This window comes from Glarea lozoyensis (genome assembly GCF_000409485.1).
Source record: "Glarea lozoyensis ATCC 20868 chromosome Unknown GLAREA7, whole genome shotgun sequence".
Classification (NCBI taxonomy): domain Eukaryota; kingdom Fungi; phylum Ascomycota; class Leotiomycetes; order Helotiales; family Helotiaceae; genus Glarea; species Glarea lozoyensis.
Genome location: NW_007361002.1, coordinates 851,145 through 868,898, shown reverse-complemented (window position 1 = coordinate 868,898; position 17,754 = coordinate 851,145). Strand labels below are relative to the sequence as shown.

Sequence of the window (17,754 nt, the reverse complement as noted above, 5' to 3'; positions counted from 1 at the left end):
GACTCCGCATGAATTGGTAAAGAAATTCTTTACGGGCAACGTGGTACAAAACTCTATCGGAGTCATCGAAGGAGCTGTTCATGACAAGCAAAGACGCCGCACTCCGTAAAGCTTACAATTTCAACTTATAGACGAGTTGGTCAGCTACACGCCATAATGCGTGTATCAAACCCCAGTTAAATCCGATGAAATATGGCGAGCCGCTGACCCATGATGTTGGTCTTGCCGTCTGCTCGCGTACTATAAATCTGAATAAAGCCCAAAACAAAGTCTTGCAGATGGAAAGGTCTTGTTCATGCTCGGCTGGGTCACTCAAACAAATCGAACGTTCCTGCGACTGGGGAGTCTGTTTATGGGCGGCTTTCTGCTCCAGATTAAGCCTTAGAAGTAAACAAAGATGGCTACATCGAGAGTTGAGCGGTTGTACCAGCAATTGTGTTGAACCAACATGCTGGGAAACGCTTTCCAACAGTTCGCCGCCGCAACACTTTTATCCAGAAAGCCCGCATCGGTTTCTGGGTCTCCGTGCTGGTTGCATTTCAATTTCAAATCGTCGAAAGTTTCGGGTCTCCAGGTCCAAGCCGCACAAGGGGAATGTTGTCCAAATAAGAGCAAACATTTTGAATGCAAGATTCCATCCAACAACGAGGCACATGCTCGCTTATGGTGGTACCAGTCATAATTTGTATTTTCACAGCATGTTAGGTCTTTGTTCTCTTTCATTTGTTGTCTGCTTGAAATTGTTGGTATCCTGTAGGCCGTGGGGTCCAAAAATGTTGGTGTTAGATGTGCTGCATGGAATATATCCAGGAGAACAACCCGCAGAAGAAGATCAAACATTTGGCTAGGCGGATGCTACCCGCTGAGCGCTAGCCGGACCTAATATACTAATAAAGCTTCTGGAAGCATGCCAAGATGTTTCAACCTTTAACTCTCGGGTTGCACAGCGGCTGAGAATAGGCGGTGCTGTTCATGCTTCTCCTTGAAAGTTGTCCCCCACGTCTGCTCATCGAAACGAGCTAAGCGAGCTTTATATTTCAGATCCTCAGTCAGTCCGCTTGACGATATGGTAAGCTCTGCGTGAGAGGAGCCTAGGCTATGGTAACACGAAATAAAATGTAACTGAGAGACTACAGAATCAGTTCATGCTAATGGTAAATGGTCTGAGTTCAAATTTTGGGTCGTGGCTAACCGGAATATCGAGCTTCGATCTACTCACAACTCCAAACTCAGCGTCTATTCGGTAACCCAACCAACTCTTCGTTGATCTATTTTCATTACTGTAGTCGTGATTATGATTGTTGTTGTTGTTTTTGGGGAAAACCCCAACAGGTGGCCTTCCCAACGACCTCTCAAGCGCCCCACCAACCAAAAACAACGCTTGTCTTCAACCTTCGACCATGAAACCTCAACCTCGACATACTCAGGTTACTCGATACTTTCGTACATTTCGGCCATTTATCAGACCCTATACCTCACAGCCTTGCCTAAAAATCTGGCTGTGCTCGTGGAGAGCACAGCAGGCGCTTGCGACACAGCCTTGCGCCTCTCCGGTACTGTGAAACTAAAATACCTGACATCTGCATGCTGATGCAGGAATCGCTCTTTCCATCCATGACCCCGGACGTAGGATTCGAGATCTGAGGATCTTGCCAATGAACTTCAATTAAACAGAGGCACAGTTGGAAATCCAACGGCGACCGGACATGCGGCTCTGGTTGTCTGTTCAGGTTCCCCTGCATTTGGAAAATCCCAAGGGCCTTTCTGACAATTGATCCTCTCGCTTAGGGTTCCACAGAGCCCTCGTAAAGATGGGTTGTTGCAGCTCTATCAGCCTCGAGAAACGGAACCCTTGCCGGCTGGTATGAAGTCAAGATGTAAGTCATATTATATAAGGGTTTGGTGTGTCGTGTTTTTATGTACAGACAAAATTCAGTTCAGTCTTTTCAAGTCATTCCTGGTCGAGCTTTTAATCTTTTCAGTACTATCTTACCCCATAATCATGATCTTTCCTATCTTTAAACTGGTTGCTCCAATACTAGCACTTTCTTCTTTTGCTAATGCCGACGTCGTGGATAAATCCATGGTGTCGAGAGCTGTGGCAGGACGGCATCCAAAACTTTCGGCTATCACAGTTCGGTCTAGACTTCAAGCACGAGGAGACGCATTCAAACCAACAATAGACTGTGCCCATGAATATGCGGAAGGTAAGTTCAAACGTTATTTTCCCATTTACAGTTACTAACATTATGGCACAGAACGACCATCACTTCCCGGTTGGAACTCTCGATTCGCTAAGACAGAGACTAAATATAAACTGCCAGCACTCGTTCTGGAAGACATAGAAGAAGATGTTGAGGATATTAGATGCTCGGAGTCTGTAATCACACTACAATTTGCCCAATCCCAGAGTCTGGGAGATGTTCGACCGAGTTGGGACAATCTTGGACCATTCTTAATTATTACTTCCCACATCGGTTGCAACGGAGATGGCGAGAGAAAACCATACCTCGTTTCTGGTATTCATTACGATCTTCGCCAGTCGACAGTAGATTTCTCTGTGAAAGAACTCGAATGGCGACAAGCATACGATACAATGACTGTTAAATTCGGCTCCAAGGCAGGCAAGGTTCCAACCTCTTCTTTCCGAACCCACGAGGCATTACGCAAGAGACAAGGAGGAGATACATTCGCAACAGTAGATCCAAGCTCTACCACCCCTCAGCCAACTCCCACTCCTACTGGTCTCGAAACGAGTGTCGATCTAGCGAACCCATTTAACTCGAGTCAAAAGTTGGATCCTAATATGAAGCTGTTCGAGTTTGCTACTGGGTCAGTATAAGCGTAAAAACCTCAACCAAGCTTGAATTCTAACCGTGTCACAGAAGTGGAGCCACAACGCAAAGTGCCTCAGTAAGCTGCAAAGGCTGCACTCTCAACGGTACTATTGACGTGATTGCTGGCGAATTTGTCGTCAGCACTAGCACAACCGATATTGGAGAGATTATCGATTTTGTTCAGGACGGCTTCTTTCAGGTCGCCGCTAACAATCTGGCTGCTCATATCGAATTGGATACCAAATTCACGCTCTCTCAAGAGAAGACGTTCGAAAAACAGCTTACCGAGTTTGGTCTTCCAGGATTCTCGGTAAGTCGTCAAAACCAAAACAGTGCAACACCTGCTAACTGTCCATAGATCCCAAACGTTGCGACAGTCGGGCCATTCTTCAGACCTGCGCTTGTTAGTACTATTAAGCTCGAAGGAACACTAGAATTTAGCTATGGGTTTGACCTCAAAGTACCAAACAACTCTACACTTACGCTTCCAATCGGTAACATCACACAATCAAATGTGGTGGGGTTTGAAAATGCAAACATCACTGCTCTACCATTTCAAGCAACCTCTCCTAGCATCAAGCTTACACTTTCCGCCGCTCTTCGCGGCGAGCTGAATTTTGGTATCGTCCTGGGCAATGCGAACATATTCGGCGGCGCAAAAGCGGAAATAGGAGCGTTCCTCGACCTCCCCGCCCTCGAGGTCGCCATCTCGACAGCTCCCGACCTAGACGTCAACTGCGATCCCATCCCAACAAACATTAGTTTTACCAACGTATCCGAGATTGTCCCCCAAAAATTCCCAAGTCTCATCAAGATAGAACCCGCCGTCGTTCTCAATTTCGGAGTGAAAGCCGATGTTCTGCTTGATCTTCCTGGAAACAAACTCGATGGAGGATACACCACCGAGAGTGTCATTGCATCGACCAGCTTCCCGCTACCCACTGCTTGTTTGAGCTTCGACGCGGAGAAACAACAATTGGCCATTCCTACCACTACACCTCCCCCTCCACCTCCTACCACTGCTACGGTTGTGGCCGGTGCTACGAATGCACCTGGTGCAAATCCTACCGGGCAACCAGGAACATTTGCGGAGAAGAATGGTGCAGGCACGGCACGCGAGATGTCATCGCAGTTCTGGTGGGGTGGTCTGGGTCTCTTGACTGTGTTCCTTGTTGCTATTCAGTTGTAATTGACGGCTTTGCGTTAATGGTTGAATTCATGATACCCAGGTCTTTTTATGGATTATGAAATTTAGCGGGAGTTAATTGGAGGATTTTGACTCACTGGTCATTGGATATTGGCTTGAAAAGTTATGGGTTACTCAATGATATTGCAATTAGCTTGCTTCATGATTACCGGTGTTATTTGAAACTGCCCCCTCATGACCTTCGTGTTGTGAAAACCTTTTCATCTTTGGCTCATTCATATCCGGTATCTGTGCCCCATCCTCCTTCTTCATACCATTTGTCCATACCTTGGTACTAGCACCATTCACATTCTCATCCCAAGGCCTGACCCCAACACCCTTGAAATCCCTGAAGCACTCCCTATACCAATCACCTTTTCCGATATTGATAAACATGATTCTTTTCAGAGTCTCCCATTCTTCTAAGTATTCTCTGATACATACGATCATCCACCTTCCGAGACCTTGCTTTTGATAAGCAGGCAACACATAAACGTCTGTTAGGTAGACGAAAGAGACGCGATCGGTTATCAGACGGGCGAAGCCGATTTGAGTTGATGATTCTGGATGTGTGAGAATTAACATTGATGGAGGAATTCAGTCCTCAAGTTTTATTGTACCTGAAGTATTGTCGTAGAGGCCGAAACATATTGAATTGTCTATCATAGCCTGGAGTATCTTAATATCCATTGTCTTAGTCCAGACTATGTCATCACTGGCAAAGGCTTGGTTGATTGCTAGTGGCTGAAGTGCTGAGCGGTCTGTGGATACAAGATATGTACCTTTCGTCCATTGTTTGCATGAATTGGAAGCCATTACGAGGTAAACTGCAGGCGGTTCCGTTGATAACAGAAGCCCAGGGAGGCTATGTGCGAACAAAAGGCGTCCTTCCGTAGGAGAGTCCGATTTAGTTTTTTAATGTAAACAGTATCAGTACGACTGTTAGTCAATGTGTGTGTATTGACGACCATGTGCTAGGCCCACTGTTGGTAAGAACTGGGGACCTTCTTCATTGGGGGTTCGCTTAACTTTCAGTCCTATAAAGACTGTTGTAAAATCCATCGAGCATGAATAGAGTATCTAGGCATCGCAGGAGTACAGTGCTGTTGCATAGAAATCAAACACCACCATGAAATAAAGCTCCGATGAGGTCTTTGAGTCGATGAAGATCTACTATGTCTAATTCTCCTGTCGGTTGTAGAGGATCAACAGCATGCTAAAATGCGAATGTCCGAACCGAAATCGACAGTAAATTCTTTATACAAGGCCCGTACTAAAAATTCTGGAGTTTCAGATCCCAACATCGAGCATTTCCTGAACAGACCTCTTTCAGCCGAGTTAAGGCAGATACATCATACATTCCACGACTGGAGGTCGTCTAATGAGCATCGACAAGGAGTGGTAGCTTGCTTTATAAGTGATAGATTATCAGCGTGAAGAACCGTGTTTACCTTTCACATTAATCAAGAGAAGAAATATAAGTTTCCTGCCAAAAAAATTATCATTAAGGTCGTATTGGAAAGTCGATCCTCGAATTAGTTGTCTGCATCACGTGGGCTAGGCAAGTGGCCCACTAGCGTGTGGAGACCAGGGTCTTCTCACAATTTTTATTTTTGCAACTTCAGGCCGTGAACTCCCAACTATCTTGCTCCGTTTAACTTAATCCTGTGTCGCACACTGTATTGCGTGAACAGAATCCAGAATGGAGCAACAAAGATTAGTTGAGCTTCTAGCCAACTGTCAAGTTCGTATGTTAATCTAATCTCTCTCTCCCTCCTATCAACCTTTATTGACTTCTGTTTAGCTGATACCGAACGCCTAAAGGCAACCACAACGGAACTGCGAAAGAACTACTATCCTCACCCACAAACCCTTCTCTGGTTACTCCACATTCTAACTTCCCACGATGACTCGAAAATCCGTCAACAAGCTGCTGTCGAGGCTTGCCGTTTAGTGGATAAACACTGGGCTGCCCAACCCTCCGACCAGAAGCCAGCCATTCGCGAGAAACTCCTCGAGTCGACCTTGACCGAAAAACAGTCCCTTGTACGACACTCCTCTGCGCGCGTCATTGCTGCTATCGCCAAGATCGATCTCGCAGACGGAGAATGGGCGACGCTCCCAGGTCTTCTCGCACAGGCTTCGACTTCATCCGATGTTTCTCACCGTGAGGTCGGGATTTATATTCTCTTCTCCTTACTCGATGTGGCAGGAGATGCCTTCGAGGACAAAGTCCAAAGTCTTTTCTCACTATTCGCTACCACCATCAAAGACCCAGAGAGCGCCGAAGTTAGGACCAACACAATGCTTTGCATGAGCAGAGTTGCTATGTTGATCCACCCCGAAGAGGATCCAGAGAATCTGGCACGATTCGTGGATCTGTTCCCTGACATGGTCGCCGTTTTGAAAGCTGCTATCGACGAAGATGATGAGGATCGAACCATGCAAGCTTTTGAAGTTTTTCAGACATTGCTTGGCCTTGAGGGTGCCCTCCTGAACAAACATTTCAAAGACTTGTTAACTTTCATGATTGATATTGCTGCCAACACCGATATTTCCGATGACTCCAGAAACCAGGCATTGTCTTTCTTAATGCAAGCCGCAAGGTTCCGCAAGATGAAGATACAGGGTATCAAGAATATGGGAGAGACTCTAACGACCAAGTGCATGCAAATTGCAACTGAGATCGAGGATGACGAAGATGAAGAAGACGAAGTCAACCCTCACCGTTCAGCTCTTGGTCTTCTCGATCTGCTCGCTGCCAGCTTACCTCCACGACAGGTCATTGTTCCCCTTCTTAATCAGCTTCCTTCGTATGTCAATCACGAATCGCCTCAGTTTCGCCAGGCTGGTATCTTATCTTTGGGAATGTGCGTCGAAGGAGCACCCGACTTTATCGGTACTCAACTCGATTCTTTAATGCCAATTGTCATGAAGCTCCTCAATGATCCTGTTGTCGGTGTCCGTAATGCTGCTTTGAATGGAGTGGCTAGACTTGCCGATGATCTAGCAGAAGATCTCTCCAAACACCACGCGGAACTCATCCCAGTTTTACTCAAGAACCTGGACTCTGCAAGTGGTGAATCTTCTAGCGAGTCTGAGTCGCGTAAAAAACTGGAGATCCTGAAAGCTGCATGTGGTGCGCTAGATTCTGTTACTGAAGGTCTTGACAAGGAGGTTATGACAAGCTATCTTCCCGAGCTTGTTCCCCGCTTGGGAAGACTGCTCAGTCACTCCGAGCTCACAGTCAGATCAAGTGCTGCGGGTGCACTCGGATCAATCGCCGGCGCTGCTGAAGGTGATTTCTTACCGTACTTCGAACCTGCCATCAAAGCTCTTTCCGAGTTTGTCTCTATCAAGGACAGTCAGGATGAACTAGATCTTCGTGCAACGGCTTGCGATGCGATAGGCAGCATGGCCACTGCCGTTGGCGCTGAAGCTTTCGAGCCATACGTTCAACCTTTGATGCAAGCAAGTGAAGAGGCGCTCCATTTGGGCCACCCGAGACTGAGAGAGACAAGCTACATCCTCTGGAGTACGTTTGCCAAGGTTTATGAAGAAAAGTTTACACCATACCTTGATGGTGTCGTTAAGGGTCTTATGGAGAGTCTTGAACAGGAGGAGTCAGATCTCGACGTTGAGCTAGGTGCTGAAGCGCAAGATTTACTAGGTCAAGAAGTCATCATTGCCGGCAAAAAGGTTAAAGTTGTCGCTGCAACGGATGACAATGAGATTGAGGATGTCGATGGCATGGAAGAGGACGACGATGAAGACTGGGATGACCTTGGTGGTGTTTCTGCAGTGGCTTTCGAGAAAGAAATTGCAATTGAAGTGCTTGGTGATGTGCTTTCACACACTCGTAGCAACTTTGTGCCGTATTTCGAAAAGACTATTGAGACCGTCATGGGCTTAGTCGAGCATCACTACGAGGGAGTCCGCAAGACTGCAGTGGGCACTTTATGGAGGGCATATGCCTGCCTGTGGGCTTTGATGGAAGACCATACCGGGGAGAAGTGGACGCCTGGGTTGCCACCATCATCTCAGCCATCAGAGGAAGTCCTCAAGCTTGGTGAAGTGGTCTCAGTCGCAACTCTCTCATTGTGGGAGGATGAAGTTGATCGGTAAGTCTACAATTTTCCTTTTTGTTACTCTGTTGGAAATGATGAACAACATGACGTTATACCCAGCTCACTCAGATACACAAGTTGTAATTGCTGAGAACGCGTATCTACTTCTGATCCATTTCACTATTTTTAGGCTACTTTATCACATCAGTAATAGAATATTGCTAACTGAGATAAAATCTAGGGCCGTTATTACCGACATCAACCGAAATGTGGCAGCTACGTTAAAACTTTGTGGACCATCCATTCTGACCCAAGGCAAGTTTGCCGAACAGACGATCTCCATTTTGGCATCCATCATTACCAAGTCGCATCCATGCCAACAGGATATTGGTGATGAAGCCGATCAATCCCCTGAAGACGAAGAATCCTCTGAGTACGACTGGCTTGTGATCGATACTGCTCTCGACGTTGTCATTGGACTTGCTGCTGCTCTCGGTAGTCAGTTCTCTGAAGCGTGGAAGATCTTTCAAAAACCCGTGATGAAGTATGCATCCTCTCAGACCAACTATGAACGTTCTACTGCAATCGGAGTCATTGCTGAATGCACCGCACATATGGGCAATGGAGTATCACCGTTCACTGCACCTCTCCTCAAGCTACTGTTACATCGCTTGACTGATGAAGACGACGAGACCAAATCAAACGCATCTTATGCCATTGGTCTGTTGATCTATCACTCAACTGATTCAAACACCTACCTCCCTGCATTTAAAGAAATCCTGAGGAAATTGGAACCACTTCTCCACACACAGGTCGCTAGGACACTCGACAACGCTTCTGGATGTGTTTGCCGTATGATCATGGCCCACCAGGATCAAGTGCCTGTCGATGATATACTCCCAGTTCTCGTTGAGTTGCTTCCACTGAAGGAAGACTATGAAGAGAATAAGCCAATTTACGAGTGTATCACGGGCCTCTACGAGCATCAAAATCCATCCATCATGGCACTTACTCCACAATTGATTCCTGTCTTTGCCGCTGTGGTTGGTGAGCCAGCTGAGCAGCTAGAGCCCGACACACGCAGCAGGATTGTGGCGGTGGTCAAGTTCATTCACGCAAAGGACGCAAGTCTGATTCAAGGCAATCAAGTCTTGTCTCAATTCGTGTAAGGCATAGAGAAGTTCCGGGTAGGAGAACGAACGTTACGATTGATGAAGCGGGGAAAAGCATTGCATGGAAGGGCGTGAGAATAAGGGAATGGTTATATAAGGTATTTTGTGTTATGGGAAGGATAAATTCTTCATTTTCAACATACCCCTTTGTCGGATTCAGATGTATCTGGTAACAAGATGGGTTAGATCAAATGAGCGCAGACTAGTGCAGATTTGATGTTCTCATAGATTGTTGTCAGATTATCATTTTTCTTTAGTTAGTTTACATACCCCTTAGGCCAAGTGCTACACGTGTTGTGAAGCATCTTTGGATCTAGAATATTATTGAATCTTTTTCCAACTATCGTCGTGAGGAATTAATTTCACTGAGTCAGATGCTCTTAAATGTGCCTAGAAAATAGTCGCTTCATTTCTCAGACGCCCCGCTCTGCATAAATATGGCTTCTAAACTAAACTTGGCACGTGGTCGCCTTCCTCTTTCAAGTTTTCATTGTCGCACTCCTCCGCAACAAACTTACCACTATTACCTATTCATCGTTTATGTTCTCTTATGCACTCTCAACCGAGTTGGTATCCCTCGGCAGTGATAACAAAGGTTTATAACACACTGCTCCGGTCCCAACATATCCGACAACACCCAGCGGATTTATCAGAGCGACATCCTGAGGGAGTGTAACACCGAGCGGTATCTTCACCGTTCCACAGGGGTTATTGGCACTTGATAAATTGTCCATTCAGCATACTGAAGGCACAATTATGAAAATGTCGTAGCTCACCTGTCTGTCGTGAAATCAAAACACGTTACCGAGCGACAGAAAACCCCTATCATAGCTTTGTCGTTGCCCAGCGCGTAGGGGTAACATTCGCCATAGTCGAAGAAGACTGGGTCGGGGCGGTTGGCGTATTGGACTGCGACGTACTGGGGTTGGGGTCAGCGATGGATTGTGTGTGTGTGAGAAAGGGGTTTCTTACAGTTGGACTGTTAGCCGCTTCTGCATTGCACGCTGCGAGGAGAGTCGAGTAGGTTGCTTGGAGGTTGGGTGGGATGTTTGCGGCGGTGGTTATCGTGTTGAGAAAGAGGATAGGATTGGGTGGTTGTGGGAGGGCGGCTGTGAGGGCGAGGAGGAGGGGTGATAGATAGATGAATTTCATGTTGAGATGGGTTGCTCGCTATACCAATTTTTTTTTTGGGTGACCGGATCAAGTTTGTCGAAACTTGAACGCAGCGAGAAGTGGTGAGAGATGGCTCATAATTTATAGGGAATACTGAGTATCTGGTTTGGCCCCTTGCTCAATTCCCCAAGGGAGGAGGACACAAAAAAGTAAATTCTAGTTCAGCGTCATTTGAGCTGAAGTCGTGTAACTTGTAGGGTTGAGAACTTGCTTTAGGGTTGGACATGGAAAAGAAAATATGAGACTATGACGCGACCAAGTTCATGATTGGCAACTAAGATATAGTCACTGGCTGACGCCTACTCATAGACATGTGGAGTAAGCCTGTTGTTGGGCTGGTTAAAATCTATATTGGGGTCAGGCAGTAAAGTTAATACGCTCGAGTAGAGATAGGTATAACAACTTCTCAATCTAAATATTTATCTATATCCTCATGTAATCCTATCCACTTTATGCTGGGGTATCTAATTCCATCCACCAATCCCACCCTGATCAATGCAGAAAATGGTTATGCCAATACTCCTTTATGTATGCCTGAAATAAATAAACCTGATCCCTAAACCCTAAACCCATCTCTTAATGCTGAAGTTCTCGCTAACATAAAGCCAATAAATCTTGTGAACTAATAAAATCATCGTCATCGTAATCTGTTACGTTGCTCTGTACTCGCTGCAGAGTTCGTCCACTCCTCGTAGTAACTGCTGGTGCTGCTCGTTTTACTTCTTGTTGTGCCTCTCGCACCTTTTCTTGCGCCTTTCTGTTGCACTCTACTTTTTTGCTTTCATAGATCGCAGCTTGAACTAAATCTTCCTCTTTTTCCTGGAAAAAACGCCTTTTATGTTTGGGGTCCAAGGGAATCTTTGGTGGTACCGGAGGTGGCTTATGCAGTACCATTACGTCCTTTTGATGTTTATACTCTATCGTCTTCGGACGAGGCGAGGGAACGTCGGGCTTAGGAGCGTAAACTATTTGCAGAGATCGTGGAGTATTCTCTGTGGCCCGAGATGAGGCTTTGGACGCTGAAGAATTATGATGACGGCCTCTGGACTGCGAAGTGTTATTTGTGAATCCTGGGTGTCCGGCATTACCACTACTAGACTGCAGTGGCAGACGACTTCGCGTTACTGCACTATGTCTAGCTGAGGTAGAAGTAACAAAAGATCTTTTACTCATTGATCTTGCAGGCGGCGGGCGGCTGGGTGTAGTAATTTCAAGCAACTCTTGCGAAGACGCGAAATCTTGAGTGGAGAACAGGTCTGCGAACGAGTCATCGATAGGCTCGAGGCTCGGTTTAAAACACAGCGCTGATCGAATAGGGCTTATCTCTTTTGCGATTTGCGTGTTAGATGGAAAGTCCTCAATATCATCTAGTAATTCTCTAGCCTCTTGACTAGGACTAGGAAAAAAGTCGTCGAGATTGTTCTCCAAGAATAGCTGGGTCGCGGTTGGTGGTAGGATTTCAGCTTGTCGATCATTCTTCTTACCCAAATTACGCAGATGTGTCAGCCTTAAGCTACTAGGATTTGGTAGGTATATTGGCTTTCGACTCTTCGCAGGTACGGGGGGTGGTGGCATGCTTTTAACTGGCTGTTTCGTGACAGGCTTTGTGACTGCCTGCTTTGAGCAAACGGCTGTATCGACAGGTAATCTTGACGTCGGAGATGGTGTCTGCATAGGTCTCGATCGTGGAGAGATGACTGGGGATTTTTGAACCGTATGCTTTAGAGGTAGACTAGCCTTATCAGGCGTACCACGCGCCTGACTTCTAGCCAATATTGTGCTGCCAGTACCTTGGCCATTGTCTTTTGGGCTGATGCTTTTTTCTGTGACCACAAATTCAGGCGGATGTTGTAAGACTGGTGTGCCGGTCACAGGGTCGCATTTAGCTTCTGCTTCAGCAGCTTCCGAATGCACCTGAGTAGTCACCAATTCAAGGAGTTCCTGAGAAGAGATAAGATTCTCATCAAAAAGCTGCTTAGCATTGCGTTTCGGTAATTCTTGTGACTTCTTCGGTCCCATAGATGGTTTCTGTATAAGAGGACCTCTTTTTCTTCGTAGCGAATCAAGAGGATCGTGCCGTGATTTGATATCTATAGCATTTACGATCTCATCTTCGTCCCTGAGTAGGGCAGGTTCTTGTATGGCTGGGACCGCCCAAGACCCTTGGGAAGCATGATCTACCAAGCTCGAGGAAGGCTTAGAAATGGTATTCCTTTTCGGTATCGAAGCGTTAGAGCTATTGATTATCTCAAGCAGATCTCCAGCCTGGGACATCGATGGAAAACAACCAAATTCATCTTCAGAGTCCTGCTCTACAGCAACTCGTTTTGCCGGCGGCTGATCGACTGATTTTTCCATAGGTGGTAGCAATTCTTCCCCTAATGTATCCTCCGACTCCTCAGCTAGGCTGTCCATCTCAATCTGCTGCCATGTTCGCTTCCCTGCTTGCCTCGCAAACATCGAAATCGTCGGTTGGCTTGCTCTCACAAAGCGATTTGGCTCCGGTATTCCTAACTTCCTCCTCTCCTCCTTCTCCTCGGCAAGTTTTGCAGCCTTTTTCTCCCTTGCAAGCTTCGCTCTCGCAGCATTGCGCTCCTTCTCGTACTCTCTTTTCTGCTGCTCTAGCTCCTCCTTTTCAAGACGCCGCTGCTCGGCGCGCGACACTCGTGGTCCACGGTTGGCTTTCAAGTATGCTTTCTTCGCAGCTTTGCTGGTCATAGGAGGTTTCGCCGTGACATTGCTGGGGTTTGCGGGAATGAGGTTGAACGTCCGCTGGAAAGCCGGCATCCTGCATCGTGTCGCTTTCAGCAAAATGGTGGAATCCGAAGTGAAATTTGGGGGGACAGCATGCTATTGGTTGTTGATGGTGATGATGTAGCGCGTCAGGGACGCGGGGTTTCCGTCGCGCTTCGAGGCGCGATCACGTGAGAAATTGACGACTTCGTTTGGCTGATCGTGCATCGTTCTTTTCATCTTCTTTCTGCGTAGCACAATCGAAATCTTGTTTGAAATGTAAAGCATTACTACCTCTTACTTCCTGGAAACCTTATCTTCACTGCATTCATGACATATTCAAGTAGGAGTCTAGCAGGACATGAGAAAGTTCGTCGAATCGGGTCGCTTTTTCCCTCGTTCTTCTTTACTTTTTACAACACTCTCACTATGTGTTAAAAACTTCATCTTACATTTGAATATCATTAAAGCCACATACATTGCCAATGTGCTCCAGTATCAGATATGCTTTGTTGGCTATTTTTATTTGGTTTTTGATTGATCGTGCTGGAATATCTGCTTGCTTAGAAACCTTGGTTTTCCCTCGGTTCAAGTTCTGAAAGAGTTGTTGAACCTCGTAGCTGAAACCACGGTGTTGCTGTTGCTTCTAGCGTCTAACCAGTAGTGACAGATTAGCAAGAGCTGGAAAGAAAGTTCGCAGTTTTGAAGAGAAGAATGGGAATGCTTCAAGCCAAAACAGTCATTCCACTTGCCTTCCACAGGCGGTATCATTCCATCGATGCGGCCATTTTCTTTTCTTATTTACTTCCCCATGGACATATACAGCTTACACAAGTTCAAGCCTCATTCATGAAAAACAGAGATCATCAGGCAGATTTTGAACTCTTGTTCGCCGATATTCTCAGATGTCTGCCTCTCTGGCCAGTAGCTTTCTTGAAAATTTCCGAGTAGTACGTTGCACAATGGAATAACCATAATTGTTTTGTTCAGTCAAGTATTACAACCACCTCTTCGTACCCACTAAAGGGTGCCACAATTGGCCTTCCTTTCTTGTTGTTGTGGGTAAGATTTTCATGGCATAGGACCAAGGAGATACATATCCCACGAAGAGTTCTATAAGAGGACACCATCGCTATGTTGCAATATGGCTATCTTCTACCTCTATTCTCCATCTTATTCACGGTTCATTGCCCTCAATAAACCTCTTCGTTAGCATAAATCTCGAAATACTTGACCGCCATCATGAAGCTAATTTCTATGCTTCCCATCATCCTTCTATCCCCAACCCTAGCACAACTTATACCCACCTTCGCCTTAAGCTTCGCGAACCTTCCCAAAAATCTCCGACCGACATACTTCAAATTGCTTGGAGCATGTTTTACTGGGTCTCCGGTAAAGTGGCTTTCGCAATCTCCCTTCTCAGTCACCTAACGTATTAGGCCGCGACGGCCATCTATGGCGACGAAGACGACGGCGATGAAGTAATATACTCCTATGCTGATGGTGAATGCTTTTACTTCTCCAAAGACGAAGAAAAAGCAAAACTGCTGGTATTCTGCAAAGACCTGAAATGTCGTTTCGGGGTGTAAGGAGTTCTATTCTGATGCCTGACACAAATGCTGAAAACCTCACAGTAGCGGAACGACCGAATGCCAAAATCCCTCTCTCAGCTTAATCCGGCCTATTTTCCCAATTGCAGCCGGGCTAGCCTTCCCGAACCCTCTTGGTATAGCGAGCGTCGTTGGCATCGGTGCCAAATGTGATGCTCGCTGAGCATCTGGCAATTCGATTCTGAGATATTTATCTTACAAGATGGTATATTGGTAACAGTGAAGGACCGTTTTCTCGTCGACTGCTGAAGTGGAGGCAAAAATTGAAAGTGCTGAAATGCACCCTTACAGGGCTTTGCATTAGCCACGCGGAACTAAATGGATTTATATTCATACAAAGTCAATCTAAATTTTATTGGTAATCAGGTATATGCCCCATAGCTAAAACTGTAGAAAATGCCAAGCTTTGGTCCCTAGATATAATAATTCCCATGTCCATATGATACTTTATTCCCACTCCAATGCTCCCCAAGCAACAAGTCATAATTATGTCCTCGCTCAAGCTATCCTTGCCATCCCAATATATCGTTGCAATTGTTTCATAGACATCCCCCCGGTCATTTCACCGTCTTCTTTCGTTGAAATCGACCCTTTATAGATACGCGACTGTTGGAAGGAACAAGCCTTTGTGAAAAGTTTCTTCCAGCTAACCTCACATTCCATCTGTACGACCCCTAATCGTATATGTATCGATACTGAGTTTTTGGGTTATGCTTGATTCTAAATACCGATAAAGAAGTATTCGGTACAGTTCCGGATACTCTGTGCTGCGTAACAGATTTCTCAGTTCGTGTCAAAATGTACGATCAAAGAGTTGATTTGTGAATCCTCTATGTCATTGTTCGCTTGAAGCTTTTCGCGGTTGATATGTTTTCGAGCGAGTTGGGTAAACGTCGAAGGGACGAAGCTGTCATAAGACCAGCTCCAATCGCCTGATCTGCGAAGAAGCACTATGACTTCGCCAGTCGTTGCTCCTTATAAATTGTCAGCAGCTAACTCATGCTAGATATCTCTCCAATAACGAACCTGCAATAAACAAGAAGACATTGCGAAATAAGCTAGGAGGTAGACCGTAACTCCCAATCATGATCGCACTAGGAGGACTAAAAGCCCGGATCGCCCAGTCCCCCCAAGAGCCACCGACATGTAACATGTCTGTGTAGCTTGAAATGAAATCCGTTATTGTCGCAACATTTCCCAAGCTGTCATGAATTTTGGCCGCAGTGAAACTTGCCTTCTCGAGTTGCTCGGCATGCATATAGAACAGATCTGTAGCATTGGCTAGCGCCACGAGTACCGATTGCGACTTCTGTAAGACGATGAGTATGGACATCAAACTTGTTAGGAAGAGATACTCACCTTTTCCATATCCTCTTGTTGGTCTGCTAATACTTCTAGCCTCGATGAAAGGTGTTCCTATCTTTAATTAGATTGCTCATTATTCTGGACAGCCGTGCTCACCATAGCTCTACCCATGACCACGGCATACGTTTCGGCTCTTTCCGCCATATCATTAATACTTCCTAAACGTGTTTGCATGTTTTGGGTGGAGACTGCCAGCGACTCCTCCTGCTTAGCGGCCATTTCCGCATGACCTGCTACGGCTGTCTGAAACAGAGATTGTAGAAACCGTTGTATATCGAGACCACTGTCTTTTATAGACGCGATCGAAGATGCTACTACCTGCAGAACTTAGCTAATGATAATAGTACTAAATCCAGATTCACTCACCTTGACGTCTTTGGAAACATGATCCATTGTTCCCTGAAATCTTGACTTCATTTGTTTTGCGTGCTCCATGAATTCCTGAAAGAACTGATCTGCCTCTCTGGTCTGTCCTTCCAGTTTTACCTTCAGGAGAGTCAACTCGATGTCTAGTTCTTTCGCAAAATCTGTCATGATTTTGACGAGCAGCTTTTGAGTTTCAAACATTTGATCCTTATCCATATCTATGCTCGCAGCTCTGCAGAATAACAGAGCCGAATCTCGACGATGCAGCCATGTCATCCAGTGCGTATGATCTTTAGAAAGAGTAGTCAAACAAGCCTGAACCTGCTCAGAGGGTACGACTAATGTGGTTTTATCTTCCTCGATTGTGCGATGCATCACCGAGCTAGAAAGCGGCACACAAGCGTCTGGTATCTCCCAATTAACACCTTCCATGTCGCAAAGTGTCAACGCCGCTGCGAAACTTTCCACGTGGTTCCTTTGCATTTTTGCTTTCGTCGTTTGTAGTGTCTGTTCGTTGATATCTTGCAATCCTCGGCAGGTATTCATGAGAAGGTGAGCAGCTAGGCGATGACACATTGGCTCATCTTCTAAGCGTTTGAGCTCAAGCATTGCCTTGTTGTAGAACTCGGGTTTGCGAGAATAGGATATCGTCATATCAACCTTAATATTGTCCGGCAACAGTGTCTTATCTTTCTGGTCTTCGTCTCAATTAGCAAACGACTTCGAAAGAAACTGCTCAGCAACATACCATCTTCTGGAATATTCGCTACCGATGTATGCTTGAAGAAATTGAAGGCGACGGTGAACATCGGGCAAAAGGCGAAGATGATAATTGTTGACGGTATCATTTTGAGGACAGCACCTACCGCGATCTACTGCGCCAAACAGGTAGATTGGGTTGGGGTGATGATTTGAACCTCCGAATACAACTTGTTGAAGTTGATATATTGCCTTGCGACAGTCGACAACAGATGGCATTGGCCGGATTTAATACCGCGATTGCTGGGTGGTAACGCGCAAAAGATAGGTTGCGTTGGTTGATAAAATTGAAGATATTGAGAGCAAAGATAGATAAGTAGACTAAATGGTGTTGCCGAAGGAGAATTGAAGTCTTCGAAGTGAGAAGGAAGGAGTGGTAGATAAGAGATAGACTTCCGAAGTATAAATTGAAATCACCAGGGAAAGGTGAAATAGTACGACTACAAAAGTGAAGTACATCCGCTGAGAAATGATACAAGATCACCT

The 17,754-nt window shown here is 45.8% G+C and overlaps 6 protein-coding genes across 6 annotated transcripts; 2 read left to right on the top strand and 4 right to left on the bottom strand.

The window, feature by feature from the left end:
• Positions 1-2,002: 2,002 nt before the first annotated feature.
• Positions 2,003-4,026, top strand: GLAREA_01473 (uncharacterized protein; the record flags this gene model as incomplete). The annotated part of the gene is made up of 4 exons (XM_008088689.1): positions 2,003-2,207; positions 2,259-2,832; positions 2,886-3,147; positions 3,196-4,026. The coding sequence occupies 4 exons, from the start codon at positions 2,003-2,005 to the stop codon at positions 4,024-4,026; spliced, it is 1,872 nt and encodes a 623-aa protein (XP_008086880.1).
• Positions 4,027-4,173: 147 nt separating this feature from the next.
• GLAREA_01472 (Acyl-CoA N-acyltransferases (Nat)) lies at positions 4,174-4,839 on the bottom strand (the record flags this gene model as incomplete). Its single annotated transcript, XM_008088688.1, has 2 exons — positions 4,174-4,586; positions 4,644-4,839. 2 exons carry the CDS (start codon positions 4,837-4,839, stop codon positions 4,174-4,176), a joined length of 609 nt encoding a protein of 202 aa, XP_008086879.1.
• An 886-nt stretch (positions 4,840-5,725) lies between these two features.
• On the top strand, positions 5,726-9,259 carry GLAREA_01471 (ARM repeat-containing protein; the record flags this gene model as incomplete). The annotated part of the gene is made up of 3 exons (XM_008088687.1): positions 5,726-5,771; positions 5,828-8,144; positions 8,332-9,259. 3 exons carry the CDS (start codon positions 5,726-5,728, stop codon positions 9,257-9,259), a joined length of 3,291 nt encoding a protein of 1,096 aa, XP_008086878.1.
• Positions 9,260-9,810: 551 nt separating this feature from the next.
• GLAREA_01470 (uncharacterized protein) lies at positions 9,811-10,414 on the bottom strand (the record flags this gene model as incomplete). Its single annotated transcript, XM_008088686.1, has 3 exons — positions 9,811-9,979; positions 10,039-10,181; positions 10,235-10,414. 3 exons carry the CDS (start codon positions 10,412-10,414, stop codon positions 9,811-9,813), a joined length of 492 nt encoding a protein of 163 aa, XP_008086877.1.
• A 615-nt stretch (positions 10,415-11,029) lies between these two features.
• GLAREA_01469 (uncharacterized protein) lies at positions 11,030-13,222 on the bottom strand (the record flags this gene model as incomplete). The annotated part of the gene is made up of 1 exon (XM_008088685.1): positions 11,030-13,222. The coding sequence occupies one exon, from the start codon at positions 13,220-13,222 to the stop codon at positions 11,030-11,032; it is 2,193 nt and encodes a 730-aa protein (XP_008086876.1).
• Positions 13,223-15,561: 2,339 nt separating this feature from the next.
• On the bottom strand, positions 15,562-17,357 carry GLAREA_01468 (uncharacterized protein; the record flags this gene model as incomplete). The annotated part of the gene is made up of 6 exons (XM_008088684.1): positions 15,562-15,752; positions 15,805-16,087; positions 16,138-16,194; positions 16,240-16,461; positions 16,510-17,207; positions 17,258-17,357. 6 exons carry the CDS (start codon positions 17,355-17,357, stop codon positions 15,562-15,564), a joined length of 1,551 nt encoding a protein of 516 aa, XP_008086875.1.
• Between the last annotated feature and the right edge of the window lie 397 nt (positions 17,358-17,754).